Genomic DNA, 20,189 nt, shown 5'->3' on the forward strand with positions numbered 1-20,189 from the left:
TGTACATAATAGCAGCATTGTTCACAATAGTCAAAATGTGGAAATAATCCAAATGGCCATTAACCAATGAATGGATAAGAAAATGCGGTATATACATACTACTGAATATTATTTTATCCTTAAAAAAAAAAGAAAAAAAGAACTCTGATACGTCCTATAATGTGGCTGAACCTGAAAAACATTGTTACGTGAAATAAGTTAGACACAAAAGGACAAATATAGGAGTCAGTCCACTTATATGAGGTACCTAGAACTGTCAAATTCAAAGGCACAGAAATTAGGATAGTGGTCACTAGAGACTGGGAAGAGGGAGGAATGGGGAGTTAGTATTTAATGGGTAAAGAGAATCTGTTTGGGATGATGAAATGTTCTGGAGATGGATAGTAGTGATGGTTGCACAACAATGTGAATATACTTAATGTCACTGAATACTTGAAAATGGCTAAAATGGTAATGTGAATATACTTAATGTCACTGAACACCTGAAAATGGTTAAAATGGTAAATCTTACATATATTTTAACACAATACAGTAATGAAGATTCAACTGAAATCTCCCAACTCCACTGAACTTCACAGTATTTAATACGGATTACTAATTACTATATACTGCCTGGTTTGTCAATTGGGTATAAAATGAGTCTTTCTATAAAGTTAGAAAAACTTCTAAATTAGGCACTTTATTTTTTAGGATATCTTTAAATATTGATCAGAGTTTAAAATTTGACCTATAAAATGAAAATTAAGCAATTTATCAGAGAACAAGCATACTTGAGAAACTGTGTTGTGTATTCTTATTCTCTACCAGTTGCTTATTTTCCTCTACTGCTCTTTATGTTGTAGTGGTCTCCTTCATGACATAGTGTATCATTTTATCCAAATTAGCTAAAATTTAAAAGCAAATAATTACATAAATGGAATGATGGCATATAAGACTCAAATGCTAGATCTGAATTACATAGACTTTTCAGTATAAACAAAAGGAAAGGGAGGGAGAAGGTAGTACTGCCTTAAGAGTCTAAGACATACTTGCATTTCTAGGTCTAAAACAAAAGGTAAAACATTTTAATTTAAGTTGCAAAAAGTTAAGAGCTATCACGGCATACATTGTAACACAGGGCAAGAAGAATTTGATATAACAAATCCACATTTTATCAAAAGGAATTTTTCCAAGGGTTATTACATAAATCTCAGAAATTCTGATCCCATGTTACCAAGATGGACATTTAGCTATATAGACTTATTAAAGATAAACTAAAACCAGTAAACTACTTTTAGGAGCAAACTAAATGACATGCATAATTACCAAAGCGAACCTAAATTTTAAAAATGTTCATTAAATATAAGTGAACAATTAAAACAGAGTAATAAATTACAAGGATGGAAGCAACTGACTAGATATAAGCACGGAGGAATCTGGGCATACAAATAACATGAATCAACAAAATGTGTTGCCATCTTAAAAGAAATCTACTGTAACAGATTATTGCAAATGATCCAAGAGCTAAGATAAATATTTGAAGTTTCACATTTTAAGATAGTCCAAAACAAAGGGTCACAGTCATTCTAATCTTGCTTCTATATCTTAGAATATAGCACATACTTAATAAAAGTGTATTGGCTAAATGAAGGTCATTAAATAAGAACCTGGAACCATTAGTAGCTAGGGAACTCGAGCCAAATATAAACCTAAATTTAAAAGATGTGCCATGGGGTAATTATTTTAGTCACAATCGATAACCTTAAAATTTTGTGAGGAATAATGATGGATAGATACTTCAACTCCTAAAGCAGCATATGTAAGCTCAAATCAGAAAACTCTTGTTATCACAGTTGAAGAGAGGTTGAAATATTGAGGCAACAAAGCAAGAAGTCATCATCTTTCCAGAGGGAAAACAGCAGCTCTTAAAATCACTAAAGATGGAGATATTAAGAAATAGGTCCAAGAGGGCAGACAGCAGAAGCAAGAAGAACTACAATCCTGCAGCCTGTAGAACAAAAACCACATTCACAGAAAGATAGACAAGATGAAAAGGCAGAGGGCTATGTACCAGATGAAGGAACAAGATAAAACCCCAGAAAAACAACTAAATGAAGTGGAGATAGGCAACCTTCCAGAAAAAGAATTCAGAATAATGATAGTGAAGATGATCCAGGATCTCGGAAAAAGAATGGAGGCAAAGATCGAAAAGATTCAAGAAATGTTAAACAAAGACCTAGAACAATTAAAGAACAAACAAACAGAGATGAACAATACAATAACTGAATTGAAAACTACACTAGAAGGAATCAATAGCAGAATAACTGAGGCAGAAGAACGGATAAGTGACCTGGAAGACAGAATGGTGGAATTCACTGCTGTGGAACAGAATAAAGAGAAAAGAATGAAAAGAAATGAAGACAGCCTAAGAGACCTCTGGGACAACATTAAACACAACAACATTTGCATTATAGGGGTCCCAGAAGGACAAGAGAGAGAGAAAGGACCAGAGAAAATATTTGAAGAGATTATAGTCGAAAACTTCCCTAACATGGGAAAGGAAATAGCCACCCAAGTCCAGGAAGCGCAGCAAGTTCCATACAGGATAAACCCAAGAAGAAACACGCCGAGACACACAGTAATCAAACTGGCAAAAATTAAAGACAAAGAAAAATTATTGAAAGCAGCAAGGGAAAAACAACAAATAACATACAAGGGAACTCCCATAAGGTTAACAGCTGATTTCTCAGCAGAAACTCTACAAGCCAGAAGGGAGTGGCATGATATACTTAAAGTGATGAAAGGGAAGAATCTACAACCAAGATTACTCTACCCGGCAAGAATCTCATTCAGATTCGATGGAGAAATCAAAAGCTTTACAGACAAGCAAAAGCTAAGAGAATTCAGCACCACCAAACCAGCTCTACAACAAATGCTAAAGGAACTTCTTTAAGTGGGAAACACAAGAGAAGAAAAGGACCTACAAAAACAAACCCAAAACAATTAAGAAAATGGTCATAAGAACATACATATCGATAATTACCTTAAACGTGAATGGATTAAATGCTCCAACCAAAAGACATACACTGGCTGAATGGATACAAAAACAAGACCCATATATATGCTGTCTACAAGAGACCCACTTCAGACCTAGGGACACATACGGACTGAAAGTGAGGGGATGGAAAAAGATATTTCAAGCAAATGGAAATCAAAAGAAAGCTGGAGTAGCTATACTCATATCAGATAAAATAGACTTTAAAATAAAGAATGTTACAAGAGACAAGAAAGGACACTACATAATGATCAAGGGATCAATCCAAGAAGAAGATATAACAATGATAAATATATATGCACCCAACACAGGAGTACCTCAATACATAAGGTAACTGCTAACAGCTATAAAAGAGGAAATCGACAGTAACACAATAATAGTGGGGGACTTTAACACCTCACTTACAACAAAGGACAGATCATCCAAAATGAAAATAAATAAGGAAACAGAAGCTTTAAATGACACAATAGACCAGATAGATTTAATTGATATTTATAGGACATTCCATCCAAAAACAGCAGATTACACTTTCTTCTCAAGTGTGCACGGAACATTCTCCAAGATAGATTACATCTTGCGTCACAAATCAAGCCTCAGTAAATTTAAGAAAACTGAAATCATATCAAGCATCTTTTCTGACCACAACGCTATGAGATCAGAAATCAATTACATGGAAAAGAACATAAAAAACACAAACACATGGGAGGCTAAACAAAATGTTACTAGATAACCAAGAGATCACTGAAGAAATCAAAGAGGAAATCAAAAAATACCTAGAGACAAATGACAATGAAAACACGATGATCCAAAACCTATGGGATGCAGCAAAAGCAGTTCTAAGAGGGAAGTTTATAGCTATACAAGCATACCTCAAGAAATAAGAAAAATCTCAAACGAACAATCTAACCTTACACCTAAAGGAACTGGAGAAAGAAGAACAAACAAAACCCAAAGTTAGCAGAAAGACAGAAATCATAAAGATCAGAGCAGAAATAAATGAAATAGAAACAAAGAAAACAATAGCAAAGATCAATAAAACTAAAAGCTGGTTCTTTGAGAAGATAAACAAAGTTGATAAACCATTAGCCACACTCATCAAGAAAAAGAGGGAGAGGACTCAAATCAATAAAATTAGAAATGAAAAAGGAGAAGTTGCAACAGACACCGCAGAAATACAAAGCATCCTAAGAGACTACTACAAGCAACTCTATGCCAATGAAATGGACAACCGGGAAGAAATGGACAAATTCTTAGAAAGGTATAACCTTCCAAGACTGAAACAAGAAGAAATAGAAAATATGAACAAACCAATCACAAGTAATGAAATTGAAACTGTGATTAAAAATCTTCCAACAAACAAAAGTCCAGGACCAGATGGTTCACAGGTGAATTCTATCAAACATTTAGACAAGAGCTAACACCAATCCTTCTCAAACTCTTCCAAAAAATTGCAGGGAAAGGAACACTCCCAAACACACGCTATGAGGCCACCATCACCCTGATACCAAAACCAGACGATACTACAAAAAAAGAAAATTACAGACCAATATCACTGATGAATATAGATACAAAAATCCTCAACAAAATACTAGCAAACAGAATCCAACAACACATTAAAAGGATCATACACCACGATCAAGTGGGATTTATCCCAGGTATACAAGGATTCTTCAATATATGCAAATCAATCAATGTGATACACCATATTAACAAATTGAAGAAGAAAAACCATATGATCATCTCAATAGATGCAGAAAAAGCTTTTGACAAAATTCAACACCCATTTATGATAAAAACTCTCCAGAAAGTGGGCACAAAGGGAACTTACCTCAACATAATAAAGGCCATATACGACAAACCCACAGCAAACATCATTCTCAATTGTGAAAAACTGAAAGCATTTCCTCTAAGATCAGGAACGAGTCAGGGATGCCCACTCTTGCCACTTTTATTCAACACAGTATTGGAAGTCCTGGCCACAGCAATCAGAGAAGAAAAAGAAATAAAAGGAATCCAAATTGGAAAGGAAGAAGTAAAAACTCTCATTGTTTGCAGATGACATGATACTATACATAGAGAATCCTAAAGATGCCACCAGAAAGCTACTAGAGCTAATCAATGAATTTGGTAAAGTTGCAGGATACAAAATTAATGCACAGAAATCTCTTGCATTCCTATACACTAATGATGAAAAATCTGAAAGAGAAATTAAGGAAACACTCCCATTTACCATTGCAACAAAAATAAAATACCTAGGAATAAACCTACCTAGGGAGACAAAAGACCTGTACGCAGAAAACTATAAGACACTGATGAAAGAAATTGAAGACAATACCAACAGATGGAGAGATATACCATGTTCTTGGATTGGAAGAATCAGCACTGTGAAAATGACTACACTACCCAAAGCAATCTACAGATTCAATGCAATCCCTATCAAATTACCAATGGCAATTTTTACGGAACTAGAACAAAAAATCTTAAAATTTGTATGGAGACACAAAAGACTCTGAATAGCCAAAGCAGTCTTGAGGGAAAAAAACGGAGCTGGAGGAATCAGACTCCCTGACTTCAGACTATACTACAAAGCTACAGTAATCAAGACAATATGGTACTGGCACAAAAACAGAAACATAGATCAATGGAACAAGATAGAAAGCCCAGAGATCAACCCACACACCTATGGTCAACTAGTCTATGACAAACGAGGCAAGGATATACAATGGAGAAAAGACAGTCTCTTCAATAAGTGGTGCTGGGAAAACTGGACAGCTACATGTAAAAGAATGAAATTAGAACACTACCTAACACCATACACAAAAATAAATTCAAAATGGATTAGAGACCTAATCATAAGACCAGACACTATAAAACTCTTAGAGGAAAACATAGGAAGAACACTCTTTGACATTGATCACAGCAACATCTTTTCTGATCCACCTCTTAGAGTAATGGAAATAAAAATAAACAAATGGGACCTAATGAAACTTCAAAGCTCTTGCACAGCAAAGGAAACCATAAAGATGAAAAGACAACCCTCAGAATGGGAGAAAACATTTGCAAATGAATCAATGGACAAAGGATTATTCTCCAAAATATATAATCAGCTCATGCAGCTCAATATTAAAAAAAAAACAACCCAATCCAAAAATGGGCAGAAGACCTAAATAGACATTTCTCCAAAGAAGACATACAGATGGCCAAGAAGCACATGAAAAGCTGCTCAACATCACTAATTATTAGAGAAATGCAAATCAAAACTACAATGAGGTATCACCTCACACCAGTTAGAATGGGCACCATCAGAAAATCTACAAACAACAAATGCTGGAGAGGGTGTGGAGAAAAGGGAACCCTCTTGCACTGTTGGTGGGAATGTAAATTGATACAGCCACTATGGAGAACAGTATGGAGGTTCCTTAAAAAACTAAAAATAGAATTACCATATGACCCAGCAATCCCACAACTGGGCATATACCCAGAGAAAACCATAATTCAAAAAGACACATGCACTCCAATGTTCATTGCAGCACTATTTACAATAGCGAGGTCATGGAAGCAACCCAAATGCCCATCGACAGACGAATGGATAAAGATGTGGTACATACATACAATGGAATATTACTCAGCCATAAAAAGGAACGAAATTGGGTCATTTGTTGAGACGTGGATGGATCCAGAGACTGTCATACAGAGTGAAGTAAGTTAGAAAGAGAAAAACAAATATCGTATATTAACGCATGTATGTGGAACCTAGAAAAATTGTACAGATGAACCGGTTTTCGGGGCAGAAGTTGAGACACAGATGTAGAGAACAAATGTATGGACACCAAGGGAGGAAAGCCGTGGGGGTGGGTGGGGATGGTGGTGTGATAAATTGGGTGATTGGGATTGACATGTATACACTGATGTGTATAAAACTGATGACTAATAAGAACCTGCTGTATAAAAAGTAAAATAAAATTAAATTAAAAAAAAAAAAAGAAATAGGTCCACTAGGAAAAAATGGGAATTAAGATTATTTAATTGGAAAGGCCAAGGATGGGAAGGTGATAAGCTTTAATATATGAAACACGATCGTGAGCCAATTTTTCCTTGCGAACAGTGTAGAATGTGAAGTCATACTGCCTTGACATTTTATGAAGTTATCATATCTGCTGAATCACTGTGCTTTTGAAATGTACTAGAATATTGTCATTCTACATGATAAACCATACTAGAATATTTAATAGATTATCTCCTAGTTAAAAAAAGAATGAAGTACAGAATAAGAAAAGCTAAAGTTCTGTTCATTTAGAACTTAAAGAAGAGAGGACTGTCTACCAGTGTAGTTCCATATTTAAATGTTTCCCCTTATTCTTATTAAAGATATCTAAGCTTGGGTTTACTAATCAGTTCACTAAATTAATGCTAAAGGCAGTAATTCCTATACTTCAGTTTTAAGTTATAGATTTTAAAAGACTATTTTCATTATGCATACATAAAATGGGATACTGTGGGATCTAAAAAATCTTTTATCTTCAATTCTAAAAATATCACCAATCAACAGGTAATAAGAACTGAGACAGAAAGTGATGTGCATTTTTTATTTTTAATCACAGCACTAACATTGGAACTCTTTCCAATGATAACCAGGAGTGTGTTCCAATACAGTGTAAGCTAACTTTCTAAGTGGTAATTATAGTTCTTAAAAAAAGAACTCTAATTAGACATAAAGCAAAATCTTATACTACAAAATTCCCTTTTCTTTTCTAACAGGACCAGAATAAAGAGATCACCACCTGTCTTTGAGAATAGAAATAATAAAGTGACAGTTAAATATTACTATAAACTGAGAAGACAACTGGCTTTTACTATGCTTAGAACAGATTTATCACTTGTTATTTAAGAAGAATAATCTTTGTGATAAAAATTAGTAAGAAGCACTTAGTATACAGTTCTTTAAGGAACATTAGCATTTTAATAGTGAGATTAATCAAGGACAATGAAACTGTTTCTTCCTTAGGAAAACTAAACACTCACTATACAAGAAAAGCAATGACTAGAAATCTTAAATGATTTTCTATTATGAAGAGAGTAGATTTAATTTAATGATTTAACTTTTCTGGAGAATTATCACTATTACTTCCATACCAAAAGGGATGTATAATTTGGGGGAAAGAGTAAATGTATGAGGATTCTGAACTTTTTCCTATCCACTTCTCGTTCTTAAGATGTAATGATTTATGGATCTAATAGAGATTATAATATTCAGGAAATATACAAGAAATCCATGTTAAATAACAACAGTGAAGCATGAAGGCATGAGCTTTTGTCACTTTATTGTTAACCACTGAATGTTATCCAAAATTATAGATGTAACTTAGTTGTACAACACAAAATTATGCTAATGGTAAAAGCCTGCTGGAATTTACCAAATACTCATTAATATATTTTTACATTGCTATATGAACATGTGCTTCTCAAATGCTAATAATAAAAGTTATAATTGGTTTAATGAAAACCCATATTGCAAATAGTTGTTCCTGTTTAGAAAAATTCACACAGCTTTAAAAATGGATTAAATCCATTTTAATTCTAATCTACAAATAGATTATAAACAGCAAATATAACTGGTAATTTTTCAACACTGATATCAAACTGATGTAGGAATGGTAGTGCACACAATTCAAAATGAAGCAAATTAACAAAAATCCAATAAAAATCCAAGTTTTCACCTATTATGGCAATTGCTTTAATGCTTTGGAAGAGTGAGCACATGCTTTAAACCATGAATAGCAGGGCTTATCATCTATTCCTCTAATGTGCTGCAAGGAGAAATGTCCTCTTCCACAGTGTTTTGAAGCATGTGCACAACCACCGTACAACAGTCACTTCAAGGTTAACCAGTTATCTTTTGTCCTACTAAATCCAAAAAATATATTAAATGCAACCTTTCCTTTTCATAATGTCTGCCCAGATTAATCCTTTTAAAGTCAGCAAAATCAAAAAAGCACAGAGATATTTTCAGACACAACTTGAATCTATTGTGCATGAAAAATGTCTAACAAAATGGCAATTTTAATAGATAAATGTAAATTTGAATGCATAATACCAAATGGAAAGTAGCTGAACCACACAGAGAAAACAAGGCTTTCCTTATCTCCAAATCTAAATGTTTTATAATAAAGAAAATGTTAGAACCTGTGAATATTGAACATCTTTCAAACTGGAAAGATTTCTTTGTAAAACATAACTGAAATTAATATAACCTATAAAATTATAATTTCTAAAATAGAATTAACTAACCAAATTTAAGTATTTTTAGTTAGATTGAAAAAAATAAGCACAATGATTTAGAAACCAAATATGCTAAAATGATTATGTAATAATTACATCAAGAAATGAAGGTACAAACATTCATCGTCATATGCTACAAGGGCAATATCTCTCTCTCTCTCAAACACACACACACACACACACACACACACACACACACTCACACACACACTTCCTTAGACATACAACACCCCTCCAAGAAGATAGTATACCAGTGAGCGCTAACAATTTTAATACAAATCAAAAAGGCAGTTAAAATTTAGCACTCTGAGATATTCTGAAGGAAAAGGAAATCTCAAAAATATTCCTTCATGATTGACAGTATCACTATGTATTATAAAACATATAGCTTACACACTTCACTGTGTTTGAACAACCAGTCATCGCAGGTATAGTAGTGAGGTAGTATTACTGTCCCCTCCTCGGGACTGCTGTTTTCATATGCTGCCCTTCTAGCAAGGTCCAGGGTTTTATTAATGATGATAATCAATTACCAACAAATGTGCTTTTTCTTTCATTAAACATCTGTTTTTCTAAATCAATCTATGAAAGAATCTTTCAGAGACAACTGTTATTTGCAGTAGTGTTTCATCAATAAACTTTCCTAGGGAACTACTTACTACCTGCTGTCTATACCTTTGTAAGATCAGTGGGCAAAGAAAACCAAATGATGACAGGAGATGAAACACCAATCAATTCAGCTGTCAAAGATGACCGTAATTAAGTAAGCAAATAACAAATATCCAATAATGTTATTAAGTTGGGATTTAAAAAATTAACCACTAGCTGTACACTACACTATTAAACATTCTAATCCTTTTCATGATTCACAGCCATCTTCTACACAATGATCAAAGACTGTCCACCGTGCCACCTATGCTCGTTTTAATCACTGCCAATGATCTGTATAGTGGCAGCGCTGTGGTTACAGGGCATATCAAGGTATGAGAAGTACACACTGAGAAAACATGAATGAGAGAGAATATGGAAATACATGCAGGTAAAATATGGAAGAAGAAAAAACAGAGTGCCCTACCTAAACACTCATTAAGTCACCACCATCCTTTAAAATGTACAAAGTGCTTAAATCATACATACACATTTGTCAGACATGGTAATTAGTGTTAATCTTCAACAGAAAAAAAAAAATGGAAAATGAAAAATGTGAAAAAGGAGGTGATGGAACACCGTTCTCCATTCCCTGGCCCAAAAGAAACAGAAAACCAAGCATGATATCACACTGTCTTAATGTTGAAAAGCTCCCCTTAAATGTCTTTTAGCTACCACAGTCAAACTGGTGTAAGTGCTTTGGCAAGGTGAGATGCATTCCATCACATCTGCAAAGGCCTGCTTTTCTCTGTTGGTGGTTCAGCTTATGAAGAACATGTATGCAAAATAACAGCTCTCACATTGCTTCAAACTCATCAATACGTTGCTTTGTATTGCCTTGCCGAATCTGTCGCAGAGTCTTGTACTTATCACGGCCTGCTTTAACATTCTCAGCATGAAGAACATCATTTTGTGTTTTCTTGGTTTCATCTCTGGCTTGGGCTAATTCTGAACTTAATGCCTATGTTTAAAAAATAAAAAGTATGACCATTATTAACTTTTTTTTTTAGATTTTAAAAACCTATGGAAGAGGTTTAAAGACACAAAATACATATATAACAAATCTCTGACTTTTTAGTATATTAAAATTTCCACTGTGAAATCTTTTTCTTTAAAGTATTTATGTTTGTTGTACTTTTAGTAATGGTGGGGGGTAGTGGTTAGAGAGGAATACCCATGGCCTTTCATTTCTACACTCCGCATGATGATTTTGTGTATTATTCTAAATTTCCTTAAACTTTCTCATCTAATACTTGAAATGACTTACAAAAGGTTCAATATAGCTGTTATTGAATGTTACTGTAAGTTCTAAATTCTACACCATGAGAGAAGCTTTCTCCAAAAGTCTTAATACATTTATCACAACTATCACCTCATTTTCTTTTCTTTATTAATATTTAAAGATTTCACCAATTTAAAAATTAGAGAACTGATTCTATTAAGTTCTCTAATAGGTATAATATTAAAATTTACCATTTTAATCTAATTATGTACATTTAATAAACTGAACTTTTGCCATTACAAAATCTCAACAAAAAAATTCAGATTATGTAATGTCATACAGGTAGTCTATTAAATTATCATTTCTTTTTAATGTATACTGTTTAAAAACGAAATTTGTTTTTTAAACACAGTATTTTTATGTTCTACTTTTAACATGGCTCAAGTTACAATTAAATAATAGCTTACTAATTAAGGCCTCATTACACAAGGCTAACAAACATCTGGTAACAAGGACATACAACAGAAAAAATGAAATAACGTGACTGTAGGCCAAGTACTTACAAACCAATCACAAGGCCAGCTAGAGGTAAAGGCTTCCAAAAATCAAATGTTACTTTTTTAATAAGTTTATCTTAACAAATGGGGAAAATGCACACTATATTTAAATGTGCATACAACTGCAAATTTTAAATACCTGGAGCTGTTTTTTAACACGCTCATTTTTCTGCGTTTCTGTTACACGTTCCTCCTCACTCCTGTGGTTCATTACCCCGTCATTTGATAACTCAGCACTAGCCTCAGCATTATTCTCGTCATGTTCATCATGTTCATTTTCTGTCGGAGGAATGACTGGTGGTGGTGGAGGTGGAGGGGGGGCAGACATCACAGTCTTTAACTCTTCTTTGGTCTTTTCCAAGTCTTCCTGGGCTGCAAAAGCCTGAACATAAAAAATAAGTTTATCAGCAACTTACTTTGAAAATTGGTAATTAAAAGAATCAAGTTATCCTGGGACTTCCCTGGCGGTCCAGTGGTTAAGACTTCGCCTTCCAATACAGGGGATGCGGGTTCGATCCCTGGTCAGGGAGCTTAGATCCCACATGCCTCGTGGCCAAAAAACCAAAACAGAAGCAATAGTGTAACAAATTCAATAAAGACTTTAAAAATGGTCCACATCAAAAAAAAAAAAAAATCAAGTTACTATCCCTTCTTTCTAATATAAACTATATTTCAGGGTAATGAAAACAGGACCTATTGATAAAAGCTTACTTTTATAGAAGAATGCCAGCAGGTACATGACAGAATTAAAGACACCACTGTGCAAAACCCTAATAAAATTATTAATTCTGGCAAGGATTATCAACTGTTGCTAAAATTGTTGTACAAATGGTTGATGAGAAAACAGATATAAGTATAATGCCAAAGAATTCCACATCGAACAGATTACATTTTAGCAACAATAAAATACAACCAGACAATGGAGGAAACAGACTGTTATTACTCTAGTCCAATGATCAATTAAAACAACTAATGGTGGGTTAAACAGATATAAACTGTCTTCTGATATAATACAACAGGAAGTATCCAACATCACCAATTATTTGAGTAATTATATTGTGCTGGTTTGTCTGGAAAAGTACTGCTTTACACTGTTGTCCTGGTGTAATTATTAACAACACCCCCTTTCACTCTCAAAAGTGTTCTAGTTTGGATGATAAATTATCTGAAAGTCTCACCTATGAGGCATCATAGCCAGAAATTTTTAACTTGAATCTTTCAAACTTTTAGGTTTATCTTCCAGCTTACAAGAAATATTGATGATAAAAAGACAAGCTGAATGACACCATAAGAAAGGAATTAGACAAATGCAGGAGGAGGGACAATCTGTGGGTCCTTTTAATAAACCAATATCATAAAAAGAAGAACTGTCCTACTTTAAAAGAGACTTAGAGCAAACAGATGCAATGCAAAGTCCTACTCTGGACACTGGCCTGGCAAATTAGCTATAAAAGACTTTTTGGTTCAATTCTGAATATAGTCTGCCCAGAAATAAACCCACACATATACGGTTAATTAGTTTACAACAAAGCAGCCAAGAATATAGGTTGGGGAAAGGACAGTCTCTGCAATAAGCGGTGCTAGGAAAACTAGAGAGACACATGCAAAAGAATGAAACCGGGCCCCTATCGTACACCATACAGAAAAATCAACTCAAAATGGATCAAAGATTTGAACATAGGACCTGAAACGATAAAACTTTTGAAGAAAATACATGTGGTAAGCCCCTTGATATAAGTCTTGGTGATAAATTTCTGGATTTGACACCGAAAGCAAAAGCAACGAAAGCAAAAATAAACAAGTGGGACTACTTCAAACCAAAAGGCTTCTGAAAGCAAAATATATATATATCCAGAAAATGAAAATGCAACATACAGAATGGGAGAAAATATATGGAAATCATATATCTGATAAGCGGTTAATACCCAAAATATATAAACAATTCATACAACCCAATAGAAAAAAAAACAAAAAAACCCTAATTCTATTTTAAAAACTGAGCAGATGATATGAACGGGCATTTTTCTAAAGACAACATAGAGATGGCCAACAGGCACATGGAAAGGTGCTCAACATCACTAATCATCGAGGAAATTCAAATCAAAACCACAATGAAGTAACACCTCATACCTGTTAGAATGGCTATTATCAAAAAGACAAGAAATAACAAGTGTTGGTAAGGATGTGGAGAAAAGGGAATGCTTGTTCACTTTCACTGGGAATGTAAATTGGTGCAGCCACTGTGGAAAACAGTATGAAGATTCCTCCTTAAAAAACTCAAAAATAGAACTACCATATAATCCAGCAATTCTACTTCTGGGTATTTATCAAACAAAAACACTAACTTGAAAAGATATATGCATCCCCCCACGTTCACTGCAGCATTATTTACAATAGCCAAGATATATGGAAGCACCCTAAGTGTCCATCAGTAGATGGACAGATTAAAAAAAATGCGGTATAAATATTAATATATAGTGAAATACTATTCCGCTATAAAAAAGGAATTTTTTTTTTAAGATTTTTTTTTTGATGTGGACCATATTTAAAGTCTTTACAGAATTTGTTACAGAATTGCTTCTGCTTTTTTATGTTTTAGTTTTTTGGCCCCAAGGCATGTGGGACCTTAGCTCCCCAACCAGGGATTGAACCTGCACCTCCTGCATTGGAAGGCGAAGTCTTAACCACTGGACCACCAGGGAAGTCACAGGAAATCTTGCCATTTGCAACAACATGGATGGACCTTGAGGGTATCATGCCAAGTGAAATAAGTCAGACAGAGAAAGACAAATTACCATATGATCTCGCTTATATATGGAATCTAAAAATAAACCAACCAACCAAACAAACAAAAAAACTGAGCTTAAGGATACAGAGAACAGACTGATGGTTACCAGAGGCATAAATGGAAGAGGAATGGGAGAAGGGAGTTAAAAAGTACAAACTCCCAGCTATAAAATAAATGAGTCATGGGGACATAATGTACAGCATACGGACTACAGTTAATAATACTATATTCTATATTTCAAATGTGCTAAGAAAGTAAATCTGAAAAGTTTACATCACAAGAAAAACATTTCTGTAGCTGTATATGGTGATGGATGTTAACTACACTTACTGTGATGATCGCTTCACAATAGATACAAATATTGGATCATCATGTTGTACACCTAAAAATACGCTATATGTCAACTATATCTAAAGGAAAAAATTTTGAATATCGTCTAATATTAGATGAGATGAAAACTGACTAAAATAGAACAGTATGTACAGTATGATCTCACTCTGGACATATAAATGTATATGTATACACATATGCAAATAGGAAAAGATCCTGGAAGGATATGCACTACAGTGTTAAAATAGTGATCCCAGTTTGCAAGAATGTGATTTTTCTTTTGCATGCATTTTCTAATTTCTACAATTCACAGGATGTGCCTCTGTGATATGTTATTTTTGTACGTTTGTGTGTCCCTTAAGTTCATAAATCATCCCTAAAAGGCATCTATACAATTCTAATAAAGAAAGTAGTGTTAACAAAAAAGTTAAGTCTTTTTCCTTTTGTAGAGTTCTATTGATATATACATATATACATAACTCTCAATACCAAAAACTTCCCTATGAAATCCGAAGTGCTACAACGAAAATTTAAGAGGGAAAGAAAACTGCTTTCTGTAATAAGTATATTTTGTCGTAGAAAAATCAGAGAACTATATACCTTTGAGTGTAAAAAATTGTTATTATTATAGTTCCATTTAAGAGTTAACATTAAAGTTTGAATTAAATTCTCATTATCTTATATTCCCTACCCCTCCAAATAAAGCCTAATTTTTCACTTTTACGCCATTTCAGACAACAGTGGTTTCATCTACTTAGGAACTCAGAAATCTCAGTATCATCTTCATTGCATTCTTCTAATTCAACTTTACATCCAATCATTTGGTTGCCACGCCCCTTTGAGTCTACCACAAAATGTCCTTCAATAATTCCTGTTCCTCTTTTTTCTCAATGCCATATCCTTAGCGTGAGTCATTAGCTCTTAAGTAATCCTGCCCACTATCCCAATCCATCCTTCATGCTGATTACTAAGCTGTTTTTATAAAACCATGCTTGATCATGTTACAATCCTGTTTTGAAATCTTCAGAGCCCAACGTCTACAGATATTTCCCAGCATCTTGCCTTAGCAGGGCATTTATTTAAAGCCTTTCACAACTTAATTCCCTCTCTAACTTTCTAGCCACAACTCTCAAAATTTCTGAAAACAGACTCTAAGTTTTGCTCACTTACTAGTTGACCTCACATCTGTCGTGTGCTTTTATACTTCCTATGCTCATTCAATTCCCTCAATCTGGAATGGACCACCTCTTCAGTCCCCATCTTTTCTACCCCCAAACTGAATGTATTATTCAAGAGCCGGCTTAAATTTATAAGGGTTTCCCCAACACCTGCCTCATTCCCTCAGAAATTAAACATTTCTTCTGTGTTCCCAAAGTACTTAGCTTATTATCGCTAGACTAGTATTTAATACAGTACATACACATTCATACAGAGGTACCTCTTCCCCTCTAAATCATGACAGCATCTTATGTTTATCTCTATAAATTCCACATACGGCTGGGTACAAAATAGATGTTCAATAATTTATAGTGATGAACAAATGATTACTTTGTGTTGCCACTCAGTAGCTTCCTCCTCCTTTTTTTTCTTGGCTTCTTCTAGAAGCGCAATCTTGGCAGTGAATTCGGCAAGTTCTGCTGCCTAAAATAAACAAAACAATTACCAATGCTAAAAAGTAATATATTTTCAGTCATTTATATTAAGTCAAAAAAGCTTTAATGTACATGGACTGTTTTTTTTTTTTTTGGTCATGCCGTGAAGCTTGCGAGATCTTAGTTCTGTGACCAGGGATCGAACCTGTGCCCCTTGCAGTGGAAGCTCAGAGTCCTAACCACTGGACCGCCAGGGAATTCCCACATGGACTGTGTTATATGTTTTTCTTAGATAGTCTTCTGTTTAAAAAAAGGAACTATTTCTTTAAGAGCATAAATATCTTACTTGTATTAGGTATAATGAGCTAATGAGACAAGTGAAAAAATTTTTATTATTCTATATACACGTAGTTATTCGTTTTCGGGAGCTATTTTTTAACTTTCATCAATAAAGTATCTGTTAAAGCCTACAGAAGGAAAAAGAATTCTATTTACATAACACTTTATAATTTAAACAGCACTTTGTCAAATAATCTCATTTGATTCCCCAACAATACTATTAGGTGGTATTATTCCTTTTTTCAAAGGGAGGGATCTGAGGTGCAGAAAGACCCAAAGACACATAGCAAGGAAATGCCTAAACCAATATTTAAATCCCAAATTTTCTAGGTGTCATGCCTACTCCTCATTATTTGCAAGTCCACTAAATACACAAAAAAACCCAATCAATTATGATCTATCTTACAGTTAACCTACGGTTATCTTACGGGGTTTAGAATATACGTAATTGTCAACTTATCTAAAGCAAAACATGCCAGTGGCTTATACAAAATCTAAGCAAATCAGAATCTTTTGTTAGCAACAGGCTCCATGTATCTTTTATGGTTTTATTTTTAGGTTTCCTTTTAAAAGAAGAAATAAACATTTTAGGCTTATTTCCACACTTTGTTGTTTCCACACTTGTCTCTTTGGTTTGCTTTCCAGAAGGTATAATATACTTAATTTTACAAAGGTGGTTTTTTTTTTAAGTTTCCATTATTTGAACTTATTTTATTATTTGATTGGTACTCATTAGCAAACAAAATTTTACTGTTGATTTTGGATACATTACAACACACTTTTGGCAGTGGCTGCACAATACTGATCATTTATTTACTGTACTAAATACTGCAACCTCCAAATTGTCTATTTTTACACTGGTATTTCATTTGTGATGGTGGGTACTCCTCTGTCTGAATACAGAAAATGGTCCATGTAGTCTATGGTTTTCATAATTCTTTGTTATTCTACTTACTTACTGCTTTAAAATACATTCGAATAAAAAGATGTAAGTTCCTTGCAGTGATTGCACACATACCACAGTGAGGAGATTTGAAAACGTAATTAACCAACACCTTTGCGCTCAGAGAATAAATACTCGAAATTGCAGGACCGATTTTGTCCATGCTTTTGTCTGAATTTTTCCTTTCCCCTAACAGAACCCAGGTTCCCTACCAGCTGCTCCTGATTCTTCATCTGGTCGGCAGCCTGTTTTGCTATAGCAGATTTGGCCTCTTCAGCAGCTCGACGCTCCTTTTCAAGCCTTTCTGCTTCTTCTTTTGCTCGTTTTCGTTCCTGGTCCAGTTCTAGAGCTTTTCGAGTCTGTTCTTCTAGTTCTGTCAAATATATGTATCCCCCCAAAACAATGATTAATTCTAATATTCTCATTATCAAAAGAAATCAAAATAGTAGCAAGGAATCTAATCTGTACAGTTTCTTAAAGTTAGCACATATGCAAATGAACATTACCTCGTTTTTAACTTGGCAAAAGCCTAATAACTTTTAAAACTCTATTACACAATTCAAAAATGCAAACAAATGAAAATTCTCTGTAATTCAAGTTATGTCATAAAGCTAGAAGCACATCCTTTATTTTATTTTTAAAAAATACTCTCCAAAAGGGAACCCTCCTACACTGTTGGTGGGACTGTAAGTTGGTACAGCCACTAGGGGGAACAGTATGGAGGTTCCTTAAAAAACTAAAAATAGAACTACTATATGACCCAGCAATCCCACTCCTGGGGATATACCCAGAGAAAACCATAATTCAAAAAGATACATTACCCCAATGTTCACTGCAGCACTATTTACAACAGCCAGGACATGGAAGCAACCTAAGTGTCCATTGACAGATGAATGGTAAAGATGTGATACCTATATACAATGGAATATACAATGGTACCTATATACACTCAACCATAAAAGAGAACAAAATAATGCCATTGGCAGCAACAGGGATGGACCTAGAGCTTGTCATACTGAGTGAAGTAAGTCAGACAGAGAAAGACAAATATGATATTGCTTATATGTGGAATCTAAAAAAAGGTACAAATGAACTTATTTACAAAACAGAAGCAGAGTCACAGATGTAGAAAACAAACTTATGTTTACCAGGGGATTGCGGGGGCGGGGGGGGCGGGGAGAAGGGATAAACTGGGAGATTGGGACTGACACATACACAATACTATATATTAAATAGATAACTAGTAAGAACCTGCTGTATAGCACAGGGACCTCTACTCAATACTCTGTAATGGCCTATATGGGAAAAGAATCTAAAAAAAAAGAGGGGATATATGTATATGTTTAACTGATTCGCTTTGCTGAACACCTGAAACTAATACAACATTGTAAATCAACTATACACCAATGAAAATTTAAAAAAAAAACTCTCCAAAGTTTTGACCTAAACAAACTGCCATCTGTTTCAAAAGTCTATAAAATAACACACTTTAAAACTTAAATAAGTTTTTACTTACCTAAACTAAGTATTAGATAAGTAAACCCAAGACATTAAGACTGAAAACAATATTTACTGACTCAAACAGGAATTTTGATGTGAATTATATGAATTACTGAAAATTTTGAGTTATTAGTACATATCCATTCCTCAAGCATGAAGACAAGTAAGTAATATTTGGAGATAAATGAGGTGAATTTTAATCCATAAGTGTACAGATCATAAAGTTAATTCTCTTTTCTTATTCTAATGAGTTGAGAAAGGAAAATATTACTAGCACAAAGCCAAAAGATTTGAAATCAATTTGAAAGTACTAATTTTAAATATTATTCTGACAATCTTTGTTCAATAGCAAGGACATTTGTGACAGAAGACAAGTGAATGTCATCTATTAAGATGGGTGCAATGTCCTACAAAGAATGACTCTCCCTTTCTGTATACTTTAGAAAAAAAGGAAAAACTGAAAATCTATAGGTCAAAAGATTTGAAAGCTAACTGTAATGTACAAATCACCTTACTGTTCTTCATTTTGTTGTTCTTGGTCAGAACTAATTTAAGTAACTGCAGTTAAGACTTGGGAGGTTTTGAGAAGACTGAGAAGAAAAATGACTTTAAACTCTAGATAAAATGTAAAAATTCTACGTGACTATTTGGCTATAAAGATGAAATGTATATAACGAAGGATGTTACTGAAGCTAAATTCTAGGATTATTCATTTTCGTATATGTCTTCTAAAACTTGGCCATCAGAGCTAGCCCATCTAACTTTTTTTATGATCATTCTTTCCATCTGGCTGACTAATACATAAAAGAAAGCTCACAAAGTTCACAGCTGTATCCTCCTTCTAAACAAGCAAACAAATAAGTTTACAAATGAAAACAATGCCTTATTTTCTCTCATAATAAAAATTCTTTCTGTACTATGAGCCAATAAAGAAAAATAAGTCTGGGTTACAAAGTT

At 34.0% G+C, this 20,189-nt stretch overlaps 1 protein-coding gene across 2 annotated transcripts in view; it reads right to left on the reverse strand.

Annotated features, from left to right (window-relative positions):
- The window catches only part of RDX (radixin), a 98,271-nt gene that overhangs the window by 19,044 nt on the left and 59,038 nt on the right, over positions 1-20,189 (reverse strand). Inside the window, exons 11-14 of one of the 2 annotated variants that reach the window (XM_036860184.1) lie at positions 17,945-18,105; positions 16,407-16,499; positions 11,880-12,122; positions 10,762-10,922 (exon numbers count right to left, since the gene is read on the reverse strand). In XM_036860184.1, coding sequence (XP_036716079.1) covers positions 10,762-10,922; positions 11,880-12,122; positions 16,407-16,499; positions 17,945-18,105 — 658 coding nt within the window. Of the gene's footprint in view, positions 1-8,336; positions 10,923-11,879; positions 12,123-16,406; positions 16,500-17,944; positions 18,106-20,189 lie in introns of those variants that run through there. The other variant, XM_036860183.1, reaches the window with a different exon arrangement.

Source organism: Balaenoptera musculus, chromosome 8 (genome assembly GCF_009873245.2).
Source record: "Balaenoptera musculus isolate JJ_BM4_2016_0621 chromosome 8, mBalMus1.pri.v3, whole genome shotgun sequence".
Taxonomy (NCBI): Eukaryota; Metazoa; Chordata; class Mammalia; order Artiodactyla; family Balaenopteridae; genus Balaenoptera; species Balaenoptera musculus.